The sequence below is a fragment of the Danaus plexippus genome, chromosome 24 (assembly GCF_018135715.1).
Source record: "Danaus plexippus chromosome 24, MEX_DaPlex, whole genome shotgun sequence".
In the NCBI taxonomy this organism is placed as follows: Eukaryota; Metazoa; Arthropoda; class Insecta; order Lepidoptera; family Nymphalidae; genus Danaus; species Danaus plexippus.
In genome coordinates, this window is record NC_083552.1 from 744,209 (window position 1) to 764,129 (window position 19,921).

The window sequence follows — 19,921 nt, forward strand, 5'->3', positions numbered from 1 at the left end:
TATAAAACTATAAATTTAAAAAATAAAATTTTATTATAAAATATCACCATTTATCGGGAATGGAAAAGAATGAACCAAAACATTTTTGGTCAATAAAAAATTACGCAGATCTTTTTTAAAAAGGAAACGGGCAAAGGAATATAAAATATTCGGACATGCGCAGGAATAAAGCATTTTTTTAACGATTATTAGCAAATTATAAAGAAATTAACCTACATTGTCATCAGTTATCTCATAACATCGTTAGTATCGAATTTCTTAAATAAGAAAAACAAATTTTTCAGTTAAAAACTATATTACACGCGAAAATTCAGTATATAGTAACACTAGTATTATGATGGAAAGCTTTTTCGCAATAGCAATGTTAAAAGTTTTGACATTAGCCTTCAGTTTAGATTAAAGATTTCGGCTAAAAGGCATTTCGTTAAAAAATATAAAAAAATGTGGTTTTTTAATAAGTGTAACCGACATAATGATGAATGTGAATGTTTCTTAATGTCGAGATTTTAACAAACTGTTGCGATTTGTAGTGTCACTTTTGGTTAATCAGTTCAGAAAAAGGTTTTATAGAAATACTATAGAAGCCATACATACATAATCATCTACTGTTATAATTTGACACAGTACGGTACATAATGCCAATCAATTTTACGTAAGAGTATACACTTTTCTCAATTAGAGAAAAGTTAGTTAAATACAATTACATCTAGTCAAAATATTGATGATTAAAATAATAAAAATTAATAGCAAACACATATATATATAGAAAATGGCACAAATACAGATTAAAATAGAGCCTGAAGAAGAAGACGATTCTATGGATGTGGAAGTGAGTTTAAAAATGGAAAATGGAGATGAGAGCCAATCGGCTGTGAGCATTACTTCACAACATTTATTAGAAGAGAATGTAGTTGTGATTAAAGAGGAATTACGAGATAATATAGATGTAAAGATAGAACCTCTAGATATTAAAGATACTAATGAAGAAGATGGGGCTTTAGATGAGAAACAGGGAATATATTACGAAAGTGGTAATTAATAAGATTTAAAATACTTTAATTTGCACATTTCCATTATTTATTAGTTTATTTAAATCTTCATTAATTGGTTAGTTTATTTAAAACATTTTAATCATTACTTCTTAAACATTATCACAATTATAAAACAATATATTAGAGCCTACTTCTCACGTATGAGATGTAAATTTTCTCCTTGTTAGTTTTACTGAATGGCAATTAATGTGATATTTAATTATTGTTAGAAAAGAGTTAAGTTTTGATTTAAAAAATATATATTCAACATTTAGCGCATTATTAAAATTTTTAGATACATATTATACTTCATATAAAATAGGTACATATTATTTTTCATATAAAAAATCTTATTATCATAATTAATAATTATATTTATGCATATTTATAATAATTTAAATGAAACTAATATATTTCGGATATACTTATATAATTTTATCATTTTAAAACTACATAGTCCGGACATTTCGGTTACTTTTCAGCAACAGTGATCACGGGCAGACGAGATGTGAATGTCTGTCAGTTGGTCCTGTTACTTATCATCTGAAATATATTTGTTTCATTTAAATTAATAAAACTAGCAAAAGTCTTAGATCTCATTATACGTACTTATAATAAATCTAAAAGAAATACTTATCAGTTACTACAAAAAAAATAAAATTTGTTAAATAATTTTAGAATCATAATTTATTTCATTTCATACTCTGATTGAGTCACTAATAATCTTAAATATAGATGAATCAAAGTAATTTCTTATATATGTAGAACCCGAAGATCTCTCGGTACGGAAGCCCACCAGTTATAGCTCTGGAGATGAAGATAAATCACAAGGTTCTGATCTGGACTTCCTCCTGCCACTCGCTGAGGACAAGGTACTATGTTGAAACATCGTTGCATGATCTTTAAAACCCAAGGTCGCTTACAAACTTCTCTAAACTTCCTTAGCAGAAAATTCCAATAAGATAGGACTTGGATATTCACTGACTGATAGATATAACTATATATATCATTTATTTTTAAGTGTTCCAAATTAAATAATGCAATTAATAACTGTTTGTAGGTTGTTGATTACATGAGTATTTTTATTTTCAGACAAAGGAACCAAATGTGAAGCCTACGTTCAATGGAAAAATTAGAAGTAGGTATATAATAATCAACATATTATATTTTTTAAGACCCTATAGGTATATATGTGTTGAGAGAAATTTAAATTATTTGATAAGAGTCCTTTTAGAACTAGACAAGTTTGTAAACCAGAGAATAGCTTTTCTAAGATGACGTTCTAAATTAAACAAGTTGTTGCTAGGATTTTCAACTTATTTTTATCAACCATGACGTTGAGGCTTTAAAAAATAAGAAGTACCGCATCCTTACTTCTGTTGTAGTATAGTAAATTCTCAAAGCAGTTTCTCTCGGAAGCAAATACGTCCAAGGTTTGTGGGAGACAGCCCAAATTGGTATAGGTCCTCAAAGTCGTTAATCGTCGCCCTGCATATAGTGGTCAAGATTGCGACTGCAGCAGACGATCTCGTTCTCTTTCTATAGGGTTTGGACGTAACTCTTGCGTGACGACGGCGTCTGTCAATAAGAGATTGACTGATGTTTCTCCATCTATGTCAAAGTCGTGAAGATAGAGATGAAAACTTCACGAATGGTTTGTCGTCGGAGCGAACCAGAAGTTATTTAGGGTGTTGAGTAAAAGAATCTGCCTAAACCACATGCAGTTTGTTCCGAGACACGATGACATAAATTTTGCTGAATTTTGTTCATTGTTTTTGAATTTATTAAGTGTTCTAATAGGTCAAGGATATTAGATAACTGTGGTCAGTTTCGAAATCATCTCGCTCGATCATACCGTTCCTTTGATACCGCAGAAGGCGACGCACTGAAGCCAGAGCTGGGATAGAAATAGATATTGATTTTTTTATCGCTTCGGTTCAATGAGTTCGTGGTGGAAAAAGAAATACGAAAGAGCTTTGAGATATCTGAGGTCCTTTGATCGGTGAGACACAACTAGGTATTTCTTTTGTATCGATTATTAAACCTGCCTAGGTAATTCTCACCTTAAATGCCAATGTTGTTTTGAGGGATATTTCACTCATCTAATCTTCAGAGCGAGATTATTAGCCAGTAAATCACCTGCCACTTAAGTCAGAGATCTTTGAGAGGTCAATAGTTCACTACATATACACTATGTAGGTTTCGCGGCTGCCCATCTGGTCATAATAGTGACTTAAATTTCTCATTGCACAAAAATGCTCTAAGGAGCCCCCTGTGCTTGAAAACTATCAAGATTTTACAGCAAAATTACCATCACGAACGATCTCCGTTGCTATCCTGACCGTCTCACCAATATACCTATTAAACGAGACTAGAATTTCTTAGAGCGACTTGTCCTCGAGTTACAGAGTTATTCAGCGAGAGACAGTTACAGAGGCATTCAGCGAATAACCACTGTTCCCTTTGACTGTCAATAAAGATAACGGTCCAGGAGTCAGTTTAAAATATGATAAGTAATTCCTTTTAATTAGGTAATTAGTGAGGAGTATCAGAGATTTAAATAATAAACGTACTCCGCAGCTTCAATAAAAAAAAATCAGTAGGAGGTAACGCCTCAATGTATTTTCTTCTAGGTGCTTGGAACACCACCTCACGTCCATAAGGCTATATATTGTACAACTCTCTGATCTATCTTCTATTTACTGCATAAAAGGAATTTGTTTGTATATTTCTATGAAAGGCTCTTGGACCTAACCAAAAAATAAGGGCTTCCAACTTGGCCTACTTGCTTAGACAATTACCCAATATAATTCGTATTTCGAATACAATCACCCAAATCCTTTAGTTTAACCAAATTTTGAAGGTTTCTCTGTAGACAATATAAGAGCGACCAGTGCTAGGCTATCGTGAACTCTTAATATATGATTAACCAGCCCAATCTCTACCATTTAATCCATCGATGCAGTTAGTAAAGTTCTCGTATTGTTTGTACTTAGCATATGATAACTGACCCTAATTTTATGCGTATTGCCGAACCAAGTACACTACACTGTGCATATAGTTTGAAGAAGCCGTCAGTAAAAGTCATAAAACAATTAAAACATTATTAGAACACTGCGTTATTAGTCCCAAAGCTACAAGAAATTCTACATAAATTTCAGAGGACAAGGAACAGAAATATTCAGACGAGATAACGAAACACATAGAGATAGTGACTATAGATGAACCGGCCCGTCAGCTGGAACACCGCGAACTGCTGGCGGGCCGGCTGCACATGAACTACACCTGTGAACCTTGCGCGCTCGGGTTCGTCGTGGAGGAAGCGTACGTCATGCACATGAAAATACACTCGCCGGTAATCATATAGTATGTAGATATAGATTTATTAACACAGACGATTAAGACGATACAGCAATCTATAGATTAAAATATATACTCGTATCATTAATTCTAATTAAATTATTCAATTGAATTATAGTTCCAATAGAAAATATAACATAAAAAATACGACCTTCCTATATTCGAAAATATGCTCTAATATTTATCTAGTTATTAGTATTTTAATTCAAATTATAGACCAACATTTTTACATCAAAAACATAATTAGAAGCAATCAATGAAATCTCACCAATACGATTGTAAAAACACTTTTAATTTGTTTAAAATGTTTTGTCCAGGAGAATGGTCCACACGAGTGCAGTATATGCAAGTCTCGAGTCAAATCCCTGGACGTGTTGTATCGTCACCGACTGCGTCACTACCGCCGCTACCGCTGCGCCATCTGCCGGCTTCAGTTGCGTGATAAAGACACGGTCGCCGCTCACGTCATGAGAGAACACTTGGGATCCGCTTTCCTTTGCACGCATTGCGGCAGAGGGTTCAAGTAAGGCACATGTGACGTCATTCGCTAGTTTTGCTACTACCCTCTATTTCTTTAAACTCATATTCCTTGTATTTAATCGAAGTTGTATAGAATAGTATAACTATATGTTGTGCCTCTTGTAGACGTCCACAATATCTGAAGCGTCACGTGGAACAGATGCACACTCGCCCGCTCCACCTGGAGTGCCCCGTGTGTCACAGGGTGTTCTACGAGCGAGGCTGGTACAGGTGTCACGTTAGGTGCGTTCTATGTTTAGATTAATTGCATTTAGAACCACAATTACTGAAAATCTGTTAAACCAAGAAAAGAAATTTACCAAAATATTGTTCGTTCGGCAACACGTGGTTATCGACATTTTTTAATGCATCTGTTGTAACCTTAAATTACTTTTTTCACAGTTATAAGATCATTTTTGTCAGAGACACATCCATTCGATAATTGTCTTACAATTTTTATTTTTCTTTGCTCCCTTTATAATTTCCTTTGTTGTAATCAGATAAGGACCTCTATGCTAGTGAATCTATTCACCAGAACCCACAACGAGCAAGTAAAGCAGCGAGCTGATCGTAAAGCGGTGTGTTCGCACTGCGGGCGCGAGTTCAGAAATAAGTCGTATTTGATACGACATCTTCAGACTCACGAGGATCGACGACAGGTGCGGTGTCCGCAGTGCGCGCGCTCATTCAAGAATAATGAGGTGTTGAGAGTTCATAGACGACAGCATCACACCGAGAACCCCTCCAGGTTAGTGATGTTTATATATAGACGGATGTGCTATCGCGTGACTAAATATATCTTAAGTAGAGCAAAGTAATTTTTTGTAAACTACCCTCTAAATGAAGAAACCCAATTTCCTCATTACAGATACAGCCTCGACAGCGACGGCTTTAAGATTTACCCTTCAACTCTATCGGGGTGAGTTTTGCCAATGGTTAAGATATTAACAAACAGTTTCCTGCCGAACCCTCAAATGACAAAATCCAAATATATAAGGCGTTGCATAATATACTCTGTTTTTGTTTTATAAATGAGCTCTGTAGACTAAATATGTGTTACGCTATCATTATTCATTTATAAAAAAATTGATATTCTGGCAGTCGCTTCATATTCCATTCATATATATAATATTTTTTTACACCCAATCAAGGGCTCTCTGAACTTGTGTGAAGCTGAGGTTTCATCAAACGTACCGAAAATATAAATTGCAAATCGTGAGTCCAACCCACGATTGAGTTGATATATGTCAAAATCAGGGGTTATTTCATATTACTGGAAATTGAAGAGACAATTAAAGAAAACAATATGTATATTAAATTAAAAAAGAATTATCTCCAATGTTATTTTTCATTTGAATCAAAGATTCTCATATAATATACTCGTTCATCATCAGACCAGCGAGTACAACCTGCGAGCAATGCGGCCGAGTGCTCACCACACGCGCGATGCTCACGAGACACGTTAACAGGATGCACACGGACAGGACCAAGAAGTTAGTATACAACATTAACCTACGAAAAATAAGATTAAACACTTTAAACTAGAGACAGATACTTTATGATGTAAATAAAAAAAAAGGGAATTGTTACGACGCATAAAACTTCAGCTCTATTCCGAGTCGGCAAAATCATTAGAAAAATACTAATTTACAAGGAAGCGTATTCCAAGTACTTGAACTTAGATTTCTTGAATTTATATCAAATATATTTAAAATTATATGAACTCAAGGTACTTTTCTGTTATATTACAAATCAAAAGATTTTTACTATTGCTGTGATTTGCTCATTCTCTTAGCCATTGGTACGTGATTAAACCCAGCTTATACATCCATACTATGATGTACTTTGAAATTATTATTACGATCTCCCTAAATTGAGTTACATTCATATAAAAAGAAGAATCAAGACCGACTAGATATCAAAACGAAAACGAAGATTGGCCATGAGGGTAGTTTTGTATTCCTCTAAGTCGCACAATCATTATTAACACTATTGCGACTACACGAGTAAGTCATCGAGATATACACGAAATACTATTTAAAATGTTTAATTACGCATGAAATTTTGCATCAATGTTTATTATGTATCAAACAACACTAAAGTAAAATGTTTTTTAAATTACAAGCTACCCACAACATTACATCACAAGTATTGGTACAAATGGTATTTGATGATACGCTTCATCAGGTTCCAATGTGATTACTGCAAACGTCACTACTTCTCGAAAGCGGAGGTCCGTTCTCACATCGAGTGGACCCACCTCCAGCAGCGGCGACACGCGTGCACCTGCGGGCGAGTGTTCCGTACACCGGCTCGCCTGAGGGCCCACGCGTGCGCCGTACACCTCAGGATACAGCAGCCGAGGGACAAGACGTGCCCCGTCTGCGGCAAGATGTTCGCGGTGAGACATCAACTGTTGATAGTAGAATATTCTCGATGGATGTACAAGCTTCTTCGTATTGATAATGTTTGTTCACAAGTAGGTGTGTAGGAATGTCTTGGAATGTTCTAGTAATCGGACTGTTCTACAAAAAAAAAGACCGTAAAATCGGTTTACAATCAGTGTATCAATGAAGTATATATTTGCGTTGCTTGTTTAATACCGACTTTAAATTACCTATCAATTCCTAGCTCGTAATGATATATACTATATATATAGTATATATTTTTACTATATTTAAGTATAAATTAAACCAAAAACATTACGAACTAATAAATGTTAATAGTAAATATTAGTATAGCGATGACCTTAACTTGTATTTTTGTCTTCTGTTCGTAAAATTAAATTTTTTCCGACATTATATCCATCTAAATGATATTTTTTTTGTTTTTGCATGCATGTTTATTATCATTGCTAGTATTGCCAGCTCTCAGATATAAATAATATGGTTTCAATGATTCCCAGAACCAGCAGGTGTTGACGCGTCACATCCGGGGTCACTCCGGAGAGACCTACCCCTGTACGGAGTGCGGGCAGTCCTTCAAAACACAATCCTACGTAAAGATACACTACAAGATAAAACATCTAAATATGACGCGAGCGGAAATTAAGGCTCAGAGCAAAAGGAAACTGATCATGTTGGAGAACGTAGACGAGAGTATGAGCGCCAAGATAAAGAAGAAGAAGAGCTTAAAGAAGGATCCCTTGAATATAGAGGGGGCTGTCAGGATAAAGAAGGAGATAACAGAGCTCACGGTACCTCTATTTGAAACGTTCGTTGATATACAAAGGGAGTATTGAATGTTAGTCAGGTAATAGACAATATAGAGGGCGCCCAGTGTCGGGGACTGGCGCTCTATGGTACGTCATAGTCGTTTTTGATTCGGTAGAAATATTTTAATTCGAATTAAGTACAAAGCGCTCGTAAACAAGTCTGGCGTGATGCAATGTTCGTTGATCTCTTAATCGTAAGCACAGAATAATGTCTTTATAGCGAATATAATTATGGCAAAATTAATTTTAATTACGTTGATATGAAAAGCAATACAAGCGATGCAATATAGGAAATACGAAGCTATAAGTATATAGTCACGAATCTCGAAGATGAGAAAATTATTCCAAGCAAACGAGGCCCACACAAACCAGGCAGGGTATGTAGGCAGGAACCGATACATGTTATTGATAGAATTTAATATGGAACTATTTATAATACGATGATCTCGGTAGTGTAGACTATAGACCTAGTTAGTTAGTTAGTAGTTTAGAAGATTCCTTAGCGTATAGGCTATATGAAGGTTTCTTGTGAGGTTCATGAGCGAGGGATTTTATGTTATGATTATTAATGGCAGATGTTTATTTATATGAAAGGTAATTTTATTTTTGTTCCGTTACGTGTTATATGAATAATTCGATTTATATTATATTTATAACCAAAAGTAGATTCAATTCTGGTAAGTTCGGTGGCGCGTTGTACAAACATTTTAATATATATATATGAAACTATTATTCGTGGTTTTTCTTGGTGTACTTCAATTACACTGATGTCGCTTGATGTCTGACTTATCGCTACTTCATGCTTTTAAAGAGCGTGACGTCATCATTACTGACGTCATCTAGGCTTCAATGTTTGATTATCGCCAGTGCCAGGCTATTGAAGGTAAACTCGTAGATAGTTAGACGAATCCTTTACTTGGAAGAGATCCGTTCTCTGCAACGGCTCGAGTGAGACTGTTTTAAATTTGTACCCTCGCCTCTATTTATACCAACCGAAATTCATTTATTGTGAAAGCACTAGCATAGGTGGCAGGTTGTTTTATAGGTGAAAGGGATAATTTCAACTACTGAAAAGTGATAATTTCAACTACCCTTAATAATTTATATATGATTATGGGAGGTAGTTTTATTTATTTTTTGGTACTTTGGGTAATAACTAACTGCTCTATGTTACATTCTTTAAAGTGTCTTCGTCTCATTAAAATGCTCATGCCTTAACAGAAATCTATTAGTTTATTTAAGGATATAGTAAATTTATAAGGAATTTACCTTCATCAAAAACAACATAGAGACAGTATACTCACAAACATCGGTACCTATTATAAAATAATGTATATTTCGTTTGGTTTATATAATTATATTTACTGTGGTATTTCTCCGCTCCAATCGACTACTTTCTTGTTGTACCAAACATATTCTCCTCTGATGTTATCTGGTGCATCCAAGGCTAAGAACAGAGCCGCCTCAGCTCCCTCATCTATAGACATGAATCCTTCATGTGAAGTCATATCCGTCTTGACATATCCCGGATTCACAGCGTTCACTTTAATATCTGAAAAATTTTTAGTTACATTTGATATCCAATAATTCATTGTTGAGATAATGTTGGTCAAACTCACGTCTGTCATTTAACAATCTTTGATGTATTTTTGTCAACGCTGTCACACCAACTTTTGATACCACATACGCTGAGTTACCCCACTCCGATGTATAATTTCCCTGTTTGACTGCGGCTACATATTGAGCCATAAGTTCTGATAAATCCAATACTGTCAAATTCGGATCTTGGAAGCGCTCAACCAATTTCTTACTTGGTATACGACTTAAATGGCCCCACAAACTGGACAGGTTAACGACCCTGGCGCCTTTACGGAGTAACGGAAAAAGAATATTGCAGGTCGATAGAAGAGAGAAATAATTGACAAATATAGTTTTTTCAGCTTTCTCAGACATCGACACGGGCGCGTAGCTCATTGTTATTCCAGCATTGTTGACTAACACGTCTATACCAGAATATTTTACTCTAAGATGGTCTCGTAATGCTTCGACACTCCTGGGTACCGTGATGTCTAATTGGTGATATTTTGGGTGAAGACCTTCTCTTTTAAGATCATCTACTGCTTTCCTTCCTAGTTTCTCGTTCCTGGACGTAAGATAAACGATGCCGTCAAAACGCTTACAAAGTCCTCGAACTATCCCAAAACCGATCCCCTTGTTACCACCTGTCACAACTGCTACTTTAGTACACATTCTGGATGGAAACGAAAAACGAATACACTGCTTTGAACTAAAAAGAACTACTAAATAAATGATTACATTGAATAAATATGCAAATTCGATGTTTATGTTAATTGCCAAATTTGTAAATACTTTTTAAGTGTTATCTATCACGCTTGAATATGACAATTCTCTTATAACATTTGCCTTACTAGACTCTCACTGTTTCATTTTAAACTTGCGTATCTCTAAATCAATTGGTACCTAATAATGAGAAATATTTTGGACATCCTTTAATCTAACATGTTCGCGTCAGCTGCTCTAGCGATGCATGCCCATAACTGAACGCTGGCGTGAGACACCGGATGAATTGTCTTCCTGGGATATCAAATGCTTTTTGTCTACCAATGACCTAATCCCGGGAGTAAATGAACTTGGCCGAGAGCATTCAACTTCGGCAGCACTGAGATAGACATACCAGATCCATTTGCGAAAAATACTCTCTGATTCGGGTGGTAATAAATCGCTTCAGGTGGTTCTTTGGTACGTACGGTCACACATATAAAAATATGGATATATTGAAACTCATACAACATTATGTAGTGTTTCGGCGATACACGAACAGCGAAGAAAATGCCTGACAACAATATAATCCAATATATCCTATTATTTTTTCTCTAAATTGTATCCTCTTAAAGATATTAGATTGAAAACTTAAAATACAACATCATTAAGTGTATGCTCTGTGTAAATCTTATTCCTAACACACGTTACTAAATTGCAAAAAAAGGTTCGTTAATTCCAAATAAATCTTTATCCTGCTTCAGTCCTGCAGCGGAGATTTTAGAATTTTGGGGATAATATAAATTTTATATATAACCGTGAGACGTACCTATCAAGAGTTATAGGGCATGACACTTTAAAGATACCTGATCAACTTCGAGCACAAGAGACGTAGGAGCAATCCTTGAAGACATGGTTAGTAACTGTGTTGCGATAACTTTGGGAATAATGAGGGCTTTGCCGCAAACTATTTTCTCGATTACATACATCCAGCAATCTGTGCAAGTTAATAAGACCTTTAGTCTATTTTGACTGGACTTTTAAGTAATAAATATTATTAATCAAGTTAAAATTCCCATTTCTAATTAACAAATGTGGACTGAATCAATTTTATTTGATCGCTCAATATAACATAACAGAAATTAAACAAAATTAACAAAAATACTGGTTTATTTGAGTGTCTTAAATATATTTAACAATATTTATAAATAAAATATATTTATTTGTAAGTTCATAATAAAATATAAGGATTATTAGAAAGCATTTTGTTTTTACTCCACTAAATTCAATCACTTTGAATGAAGTTAAAAATGGTAAAATATTAAGGCCATTAATGGCAATATAACATTAATATTCTGTAGCAGGTAGGTTGGTAGTAGGTGGAACTTAAAAATTCGATTTCTCTCCGGTCCAGCTCACTATCTTCTTGTTGTACCAGACATATTCCCCGCGGACACTATCCGGTGCGTCCAAAGCCAAGAACAGAGGAGCCGCAGCCCCTTCATCAATAGACAGCGGACCTTTGTGTGATGACATGTCCGTGTTCACATATCCCGGATGTACAGCATTCACTTTAATGTCTGGAAGTATTCAAACAATCATTATTTGGCCATCACTATATAAGCATTACAATCTATATTGGAAATTTTCCATTCTGTTATCTTCTACAGTGTTATTATGTTAATATAATTATAACATGTTTGGGTGATAAGATAAATTGTGGTAACTCACCTCTATCATTCAATAGCCTCTGTTGTATCTTTGTCAATGCAGTTACTCCTACTTTTGATACAACATATGAGGAGTTACCCCATTCCACTGCTTGTGTTCCCTGTTTACTTGCTTCTATATATTTATTCATGAGTTCAGATAGCTCCGGGATAGTTAAATTAGGATCCTGAAATCTCTCGACTAACTTCTCACTCGGTATGTTTGAAAGATGACCCGCTGAACTCGATATATTTACAACTCTACCTCCGTTACGAAGTATTGGGAATAAGATCTCACAAGTGGACAAAAGGGAGAAGTAATTGACGAAGAGAGTTTGCTCTGCTTGTACGGCAACAGGTTCAGGGGCATTACTTTTGAATGCAATCGCAGCATTGTTGACTAAAACATCTATACCTCCATATTTCGCTTTAACGTAGTCACGGAATTCTTCTACACTTTTCGGTTCTGTGATATCTAACTGGTGGTATTTAGGATTTAAACCTTCTTTTTCAAGTTCGGCCACTGCCTCCGCTCCGCGGTTTTTGTCTCTGGATGTGAGGTAAACAATGCCATCAAACCGCTTACAGAGTCCTCGGACTATTGCAAAACCTATTCCTTTATTTGCACCAGTCACGACGGCTACTTTAAAGCTCATTATTGAGATATACAGTTAAACAATACAATAAACAACTTCAAACGACGGCGGTTTGCCGGCGAATGCGGAATGACAAGAGTAATTACTCTTTACAGTAGTAGATACGTCATACGATCGAAATATTTTAAATTCTGGAAACGACTATAGATTATAAATTTTAAAGTATGGTATCTATATAATGCATATCTTATGTTGATAAAAATTAAATATCATTACTAAAGTATTGTAAAGTATCTATAGGCATCTGTCCTAAGCCATAAACCAAATAAAAATGTTAGTCTATAGTCTATGCAATCAGCTTGACAGCATAGACAATTTTGATATGTCATCTAAACCGCTCATTGTTTTATTTGCTTTCCTATTTTAATTAAATACTACGTTACATGGTGTCAGAACTATTTAAAAACGTGTTAAAAAAAGGAAACGAAGAAATTCGTGAGAAAGTTGTAAAATGGCTACGAACGACGCAGTATCTGGAATAAAGCCGCCGGCTAACCTACAAATTGACTCGGACAAATCAACGTGTTGGAAAAACTGGTTACAACAGTTTGAGTGGTATGCAATCGCTGTTCAGCTAGATAAAAAGCCAGCCGATGTCCAGGCAGCAACATTTATGGCAGTAATAGGCCCAGAAGCGATCGAAATATACAATAGTTTCAATCTGAGCGATACAGAAAAAAAAAACCTGGCCGCCATCAAAAACAGGTTCAAAGAGTATTTTGCACCAAAAACAAATATATCATTCGAAAGATATATATTTTTTAAGATTGAACAAAATGAAGATGAATATTTTAACGAATTTTTAACCCGAATAAAAACTCAGGCAATCAAATGCGAATTTGACAATTTACTGGACGAAATGTTAAAGGACAAAATAGTTTTTGGTATCCGATCCAATCAAGTCAGAGAGAAATTGTTGACAGAGGATAAATTAGACTTAACCAAAGCTATTAATATCTGTAAAACTAGTGAACAAGCGTCCAAACAATTAGATGAGTTTGAAAGCAAAAATAAAACAGATAAAGTACTAGTAGTCAAAAACAAAAGTGTCAAAAACAAAGAAAATGAAAATTTTGACTGCAAAAGGTGTGGTTCAAATCACAAACGCAGAGAATGTCCAGCATTTAACAAACCCTGTACCAAGTGCAACAAAAATGGTCACTTTGCCAAAATGTGCCGCACAAAGAACTATAATCCTAAATTAAAAAATAAAGTGAACACTGTAGAAGAAATGTCAGATTGTTCAGAAGACGAGGTATATATATCAGCTGTAAGTGGTGGAGATAAGAAAGACTGGACAGAAACAATACAAGTTGGTAAAATAAAATTTGCTGCCAAATTAGACACAGGAGCACAATGCAATGTGTTACCGAGACACTTGATGAACAAACTAAAGGCAAGTCTGAAACCAAGCCGAACAAAAAATTTAATAAGTTATACAGAAGATAAAATGGCAGTTCTAGGTGAAGCAGAGTTACTATGTAAAATAAAAAATGAAAAAAGAAACATAATATTCAAGATAGTTAAAGAAAAAGTTACACCAATTCTAGGACTTGATACATGTGAAAAATTAGAACTTATTGCACGAGTGAAAACACTGAAGGAAAGTGAATGTAAAAATGATATCTTCGAAGGCTTAGGATGTTATAAAAACTTTGAATATGATATTGACCTTATTGAGAACCCGAGACTGGAAATTAGACCGTCAAGAAGAATTCCACATGCTATAAGAGACGAGGTAAGGCAAGAACTTGATAGAATGGTTAAGTTAGATGTTATTAAACCAGAAACAGAGCCTACCCCTGCCGTGAGTCCTATGGTAATTGTGAGACAAAAAGGTAAAATAAGAATCTGTATTGATCCGTCAGATGTAAATAAAAACATTCTTAGACGTCATTTTCCACTTACTACTATAGAAGAAATTTCAGCAGACATTAAAGGTTCTAAATTCTTTGCATTGTTAGATTGTACAAAAGGATTTTGGCAGATTAGACTTTCTGAAAGAACACAAAAGATATTAACTTTTGCTACGCCATGGGGAAGATATTCTTTCAAGAGACTTCCTTTCGGAGTATCATCGGCTCCTGAAATATTCCAAGAAATTTTAACAAATTTGCTCAGTAAATTTAAAAACGCAAGAGTGTCAATCGATGACATCTTTATCTATGCAAAAAGTAGAGAAGAACTTAAGAAAACTGTTAGCAAAGTTATAGAAACACTGAAGAATTCAGGGTTCAAACTAAATAAAAATAAGTGCATTTTTGAATCAGAAAGAATTAAATTCCTGGGGCACATTGTTTCAGCTAATGGACTAGAAGCAGACCCAGAAAAAGTTGAAGCCATACAAGCAATGAAGACGCCAACAAATAAAACGGAGCTACAGAGACTACTAGGAATGATCACATACCTAAATAAATTCATCCCGAATATGTCAGACCTAACAAATCCACTAAGAGACTTGCTACACAAAAATACAAACTTTATATGGGAAGTTCATCACGAAGAAACATGGAACAAAATAAAACAAGTTCTCCAGAGGCCTCCAGTATTAAGACTATATGATGTAAATAAACCTGTAACATTAAGTGTAGACGCAAGTTCAAAAAATCTTGGTGCTGCACTCCTCCAAGAAGGACAACCAATAGCATTCGGAGCAAGGGCGTTGACCAAATGTGAACAGAACTATCCACAGATCGAAAAGGAAGCACTCGCTATACTGTTTGGATGTAAGAAATTTCACGAATATGTTTACGGCAAAGAACTGACAGTAGAATCAGACCATAAGCCACTTGAGTCTATCTTCAAGAAAAACATACAATCTGCTCCAGCAAGATTGCAACGGATATTATTTAATCTTACACCATACTCACCAAAAGTTATATTTAAAAAAGGTACAGAGATACCACTGGCAGACTTCCTTAGTCGAGACTGTGATGCCTCTAATCTAAAATATGAACAAGAAGAAAATCTGAAAGTTGCAGTTATACTACCTATGTCAGTAAATGCTAAACAAGAGTTAATTACAGCCACAAAAGAAGACCAACACTCACAGTTACTACTTAAGACAATAATACAAGGATTTCCAGACAAAGTCAGGGACCTTCCTACAGAACTACAACACTATTTTAATTTTAAAGAAGAACTAAGCTATCTGAACGGTATAATTTTTAAAGGAAATAAAATTGTGGTACCTAAATTACAGATCCCCAAAATGCTAAAGAATATTCATCAAGGACATCTAGGTATAAACAGCTGTTTAAGAAGAGCACGACAACTTTTCTATTGGAAAGGACAGTACCACGACATTATAAAACTAGTCAAAACCTGCTCCATCTGTGAACAAACACAAAGAGATAACATAAAAGATATAGTGCTAGTTAAAAAATTTCCTACACTTCCATGGCAAATAGTTGCATCTGATCTGTTTGAACTAAAAGGTAAAACTTACATAGTAATCTGTGACAGCTACTCCGGATATGTGGATTTTCGACAGCTAAAAGGTCAGTCATCGTATGAAGTTATAGAACAATTGAAACAATGGTTTGCCGTGCATGGAGTACCAGAAGAGCTACAAACTGACAATGGACCACAATACATGTCCAGAGAATTCAAGGCCTTTCAAAAAGAGTGGAAATTTAACCATGTCACCTCCAGTCCACATCACCCTCAGGGCAATGGGCTTGCTGAAAAAGCAGTTCAAGTAGTCAAGAACATATTGAAAAAATGCAGTATGGACAAGTCTGATGTCCAACTTGCTTTATTAAACTGGAGAAATACTCCAAGAAATGATATTTTAGGCTCACCCAATCAACGTCTATACAGCAGAATTACCAGATCTCCATTACCTATAAACGACAACAACTTAAAACCAAAAATAATAACAGGAGTGACCACTGAGCTTAAACGACTAAGAGAAGTACAAGCCAAATATGGTAATAGGCACACTAAAAAACCAGATTCTTTTGAAATTAATGAGAAGGTCAGACACAAAGTTGCCCACCGTCAATGGGAGGGGGCAAGGGTGTTAGAAAGGCCTGAAGGTTTACCAAGATCCGTTATCATCCAAACTGATCAAGGACAAATACTACGCAGAAACTTCAGTCATTTGCACAAGACTCAAGCAGACATAACCAGAAACAGAGTGGTAGTTCCTGATATTAAATATACAGAAGAACCAACAACACAACAGGTTCCATCACCACAATCACCTGCTGCCCTGGAGTCTCAACCGACATCAACAAGTTCATCACCAAGTAGTTCTAATCACATGCTGGAGTCAACACTCACTCAACCATCAACAGCACCTAGATCATCAAGATATGGTAGAATAATAAAACCAGTAAATAGACTTGATCTTTAATAACACTTAAATCAGTACTTATTAAAGCTGTGCTCAGTAAATTTACAATCATTTTATATTTTCTTGTGCAACATTAATTATTAGATGAATAATGTTAGTTTACTATTCACATAATAGTAAGTCATTGTTTTGTCATATAAAATTTATTATGTTCATTCATGTTAATTAAAGAATAATAAGTTAGTTTTAAAATGTAAGAAAACGTTTTTAAGTTTGTTTAGTTTATAAAGAAAGGGAGATGTAAAGTATCTATAGGCATCTGTCCTAAGCCATAAACCAAATAAAAATGTTAGTCTATAGTCTATGCAATCAGCTTGACAGCATAGACAATTTTGATATGTCATCTAAACCGCTCATTGTTTTATTTGCTTTCCTATTTTAATTAAATACTACGTTACAAGTATATTTTATGAATATATTATGTGCTATTTGTTCTTTATGAAAATGTCTTTCATTTTCACGTCGTCTTGTCTTTGTGACAGTAACATCGGTTTAACAATAAATAACCGTAATATAAGCTTATTTAAATAAATAATTCCATAAGTATGTGTTGAGAAATAATTTGAATATATTTTGTTTTATATAAAAAAAAAATAAGAATTAATTTTTGAGATATTTTTACAAAAACCTCTTAAACATCCAAGATTGTTATTAACTTCTATAAAATTGAAAGATGTCATACTTTTTTATTTGCCAGGTGTCTAAGATGAGACGTAGCAAATAGCTGATGGGCTTGCCCTAGTAGCAGTCAATATTAGTTCTATGTATAATTATGTGGGTAAATGTTCGGTTTAAAGACATTTATTTCTCATAAAGAACACAAAAGTTCACTTATAATAAGAAATTACAATAATTTTGCTTGAGGGTACATTTAAAAGTCTGCCTTATGAATTATATACAGTAAAATGAAATGTTGCGGGTAGTTATATTAGACAAACATGTTTAGGTAGGGGTTACATTAACTTATAAATTATTTTGCACATATTCCATTACACGTTTTTTGAATATAGGAAAACTCTTGCTATTAATAATTAAGTCTGATAATTTATTATAAATTTGAACTCCTTCAAATAAAATGTTTTTCTTTCTATAGTTGGTTCTGGTTTTTGGAAGTTCTAGTTTATTACGTTTTCTAGTGTGGTATGTATGTGTTTTTTTATGAAAGTGTAATTGTAAATGTGTTTTATTTGTTATTATTTTTCTAATCAACATGCAAGTTTTTAAAGTGTATAATTGATTTATATTAAGAAATTTTGTTTTTTTGTATAATTCAACGGATGGAGTCATATAATCATATTTATAAAGAACTTTAATAATTTTATTTTGTAAAGTTTGTAATGACTTTATGTTAGACTTCGCAGCAGTTCCCCATATTTCAATAAGATATTCGATATGAGGTTTTACTAAAGAATTATAAATAATAGGACGAATTGTATTAGGTATACATAAGGATATTTTACGTAGTGCTCCTATCAAAGGGGATATTTTATTTTTAAGATGATCAATATGATATTGCCAGGTTAACTTGCTATCCATTACAAGACCTAAATATTTTTCATGATCAGTTTTATTTATTGGCTCGTTAAAAATTGTTACTTGGTCATGATTTGGTATATTTTTATTTTTAGGCGCGAAGATCATATATGATGTCTTTTTGGTATTCATAGTTATCACCAAAGTAAAATAAGCTTGTGTCATCCGCATAAAGAGCTATATCTCCAGACAAATCAATTGTACTAATGCTATTTATATAAATTAAAAACAATAGCGGTCCCAAGATAGAGCCTTGTGGTACTCCATATGTTACCGTTGCGGGCTTACTTTGAAATTTTCCGATTTTAACAATTTGCTTACGACGATGTAAATATGATTCTAAAATTTTGATTGCCGAACCTGTTATACCTTCTTTATGTAGTTTTTGTAATAATAAATTATGGCTGACCGTGTCGAAAGCCTTTTTTAAATCGATAAAGATACCTAGAACGATTCGCCTACTATCCAACGCGTTTTTAATTTTGGTGACAATATCCACAGTTGCTGAGAGTGTATTAGATTTCGGACGAAAGCCATATTGTTGACTAAAAAAGAAGTTTTGTTTATTGAGGTAATTATAAAGACGGAGATATATTAATTTTTCTAAAATTTTTGACAAAACTGGTAAAACAGATATCGGCCGATAATTCCCCGGATCTGTTTTACTTCCGGATTTATAAACTGGCGTAACTTTAGCAATCTTTAACTTTCGGGGAATTTTCTTTGTGTAAGACATTTGTTAAAACGGTCAGTAAGATTATCTAGAATAAAGTATCTTATACACTTTATATCTCTTACGTCGATGTCATCGATGCCTTTACTTGTGTTTACGTTCAATTTGTCAATTATTTCACCAACCTCTTTTTTTGTGGTGGGTGCAAATGACTGAATAGTGTTATTTTGTGAATGTGCAAAACTGGAAGTAAGTTTTTGATGATATGATTGGGGTATTTTACTTGCTAAATCCGAACCAACAGTGGAAAAGAAATCGTTAAAAAGTTGACAAATTTAATTCTAACTTAATTACTATTGGAATCTCGAACAAGATTTGGAGGTATGATATTTATCTTATTTTTGTTATTGACGAGACTATTAATTAAATCCCACATTTTTCTTGGCCGCTCATTACATTTTTCAAAGGCGTTAGAATAGAAGTTAATTTTAGCATTTCGTGTAGTTTTGAGAGCTTCGTACCTTTTGGTTTTGAATGTTGTTTCCCTTTCGGTATTTGTAATATCAGCTCTATGTTGGTTCCAGGC

At 34.3% G+C, this 19,921-nt stretch overlaps 3 protein-coding genes across 3 annotated transcripts; 1 reads left to right on the forward strand and 2 right to left on the reverse strand.

Moving 5' to 3' along the window:
- The first annotated feature begins 373 nt into the window (after positions 1 to 373).
- Positions 374 to 8,856, forward strand: LOC116775854 (oocyte zinc finger protein XlCOF6-like). The gene is made up of 11 exons (XM_032668852.2): positions 374 to 1,031; positions 1,797 to 1,903; positions 2,124 to 2,169; positions 4,193 to 4,386; positions 4,709 to 4,914; positions 5,037 to 5,153; positions 5,446 to 5,658; positions 5,779 to 5,829; positions 6,305 to 6,403; positions 7,098 to 7,311; positions 7,816 to 8,856. The coding sequence occupies exons 1-11, from the start codon at positions 770 to 772 to the stop codon at positions 8,149 to 8,151; spliced, it is 1,845 nt and encodes a 614-aa protein (XP_032524743.2). The 5' UTR covers positions 374 to 769; the 3' UTR covers positions 8,152 to 8,856.
- A 629-nt stretch (positions 8,857 to 9,485) lies between these two features.
- Positions 9,486 to 10,375, reverse strand: LOC116776069 (carbonyl reductase [NADPH] 3-like). The gene is made up of 2 exons (XM_032669163.2): positions 9,744 to 10,375; positions 9,486 to 9,676 (listed from the first exon to the last, which is right to left on the reverse strand). The coding sequence occupies exons 1-2, from the start codon at positions 10,372 to 10,374 to the stop codon at positions 9,486 to 9,488; spliced, it is 822 nt and encodes a 273-aa protein (XP_032525054.2). The 5' UTR covers position 10,375.
- Positions 10,376 to 11,556: 1,181 nt separating this feature from the next.
- LOC116775858 (carbonyl reductase [NADPH] 1-like) lies at positions 11,557 to 12,849 on the reverse strand. Its single transcript, XM_032668856.2, has 2 exons — positions 12,136 to 12,849; positions 11,557 to 11,984 (listed from the first exon to the last, which is right to left on the reverse strand). The coding sequence occupies exons 1-2, from the start codon at positions 12,767 to 12,769 to the stop codon at positions 11,791 to 11,793; spliced, it is 828 nt and encodes a 275-aa protein (XP_032524747.2). The 5' UTR covers positions 12,770 to 12,849; the 3' UTR covers positions 11,557 to 11,790.
- Between the last annotated feature and the right edge of the window lie 7,072 nt (positions 12,850 to 19,921).

What these genes read in the sequence shown, in the direction of transcription:
- LOC116776069 (XM_032669163.2), bottom strand. Translation starts at nt 10,374, where the DNA reads ATGTGTACTAAAGTAGCAGTTGTGACAGGTGGTAACAAGGGGATCGGT. An exon ending in AAGATTGTTAAATGACAGAC is followed by an intron (nt 9,677 to 9,743) that starts GTGAGTTTGACC and finishes AAAATTTTTCAG; the next exon opens with ATATTAAAGTGAACGCTGTG.
- LOC116775854 (XM_032668852.2), top strand. Translation starts at nt 770, where the DNA reads ATGGCACAAATACAGATTAAAATAGAGCCTGAAGAAGAAGACGATTCT. An exon ending in TGCCACTCGCTGAGGACAAG is followed by an intron (nt 1,904 to 2,123) that starts GTACTATGTTGA and finishes TTTTATTTTCAG; the next exon opens with ACAAAGGAACCAAATGTGAA. An exon ending in CACACCGAGAACCCCTCCAG is followed by an intron (nt 5,659 to 5,778) that starts GTTAGTGATGTT and finishes TCCTCATTACAG; the next exon opens with ATACAGCCTCGACAGCGACG.
- LOC116775858 (XM_032668856.2), bottom strand. Translation starts at nt 12,769, where the DNA reads ATGAGCTTTAAAGTAGCCGTCGTGACTGGTGCAAATAAAGGAATAGGT. An exon ending in GAGGCTATTGAATGATAGAG is followed by an intron (nt 11,985 to 12,135) that starts GTGAGTTACCAC and finishes GAATACTTCCAG; the next exon opens with ACATTAAAGTGAATGCTGTA.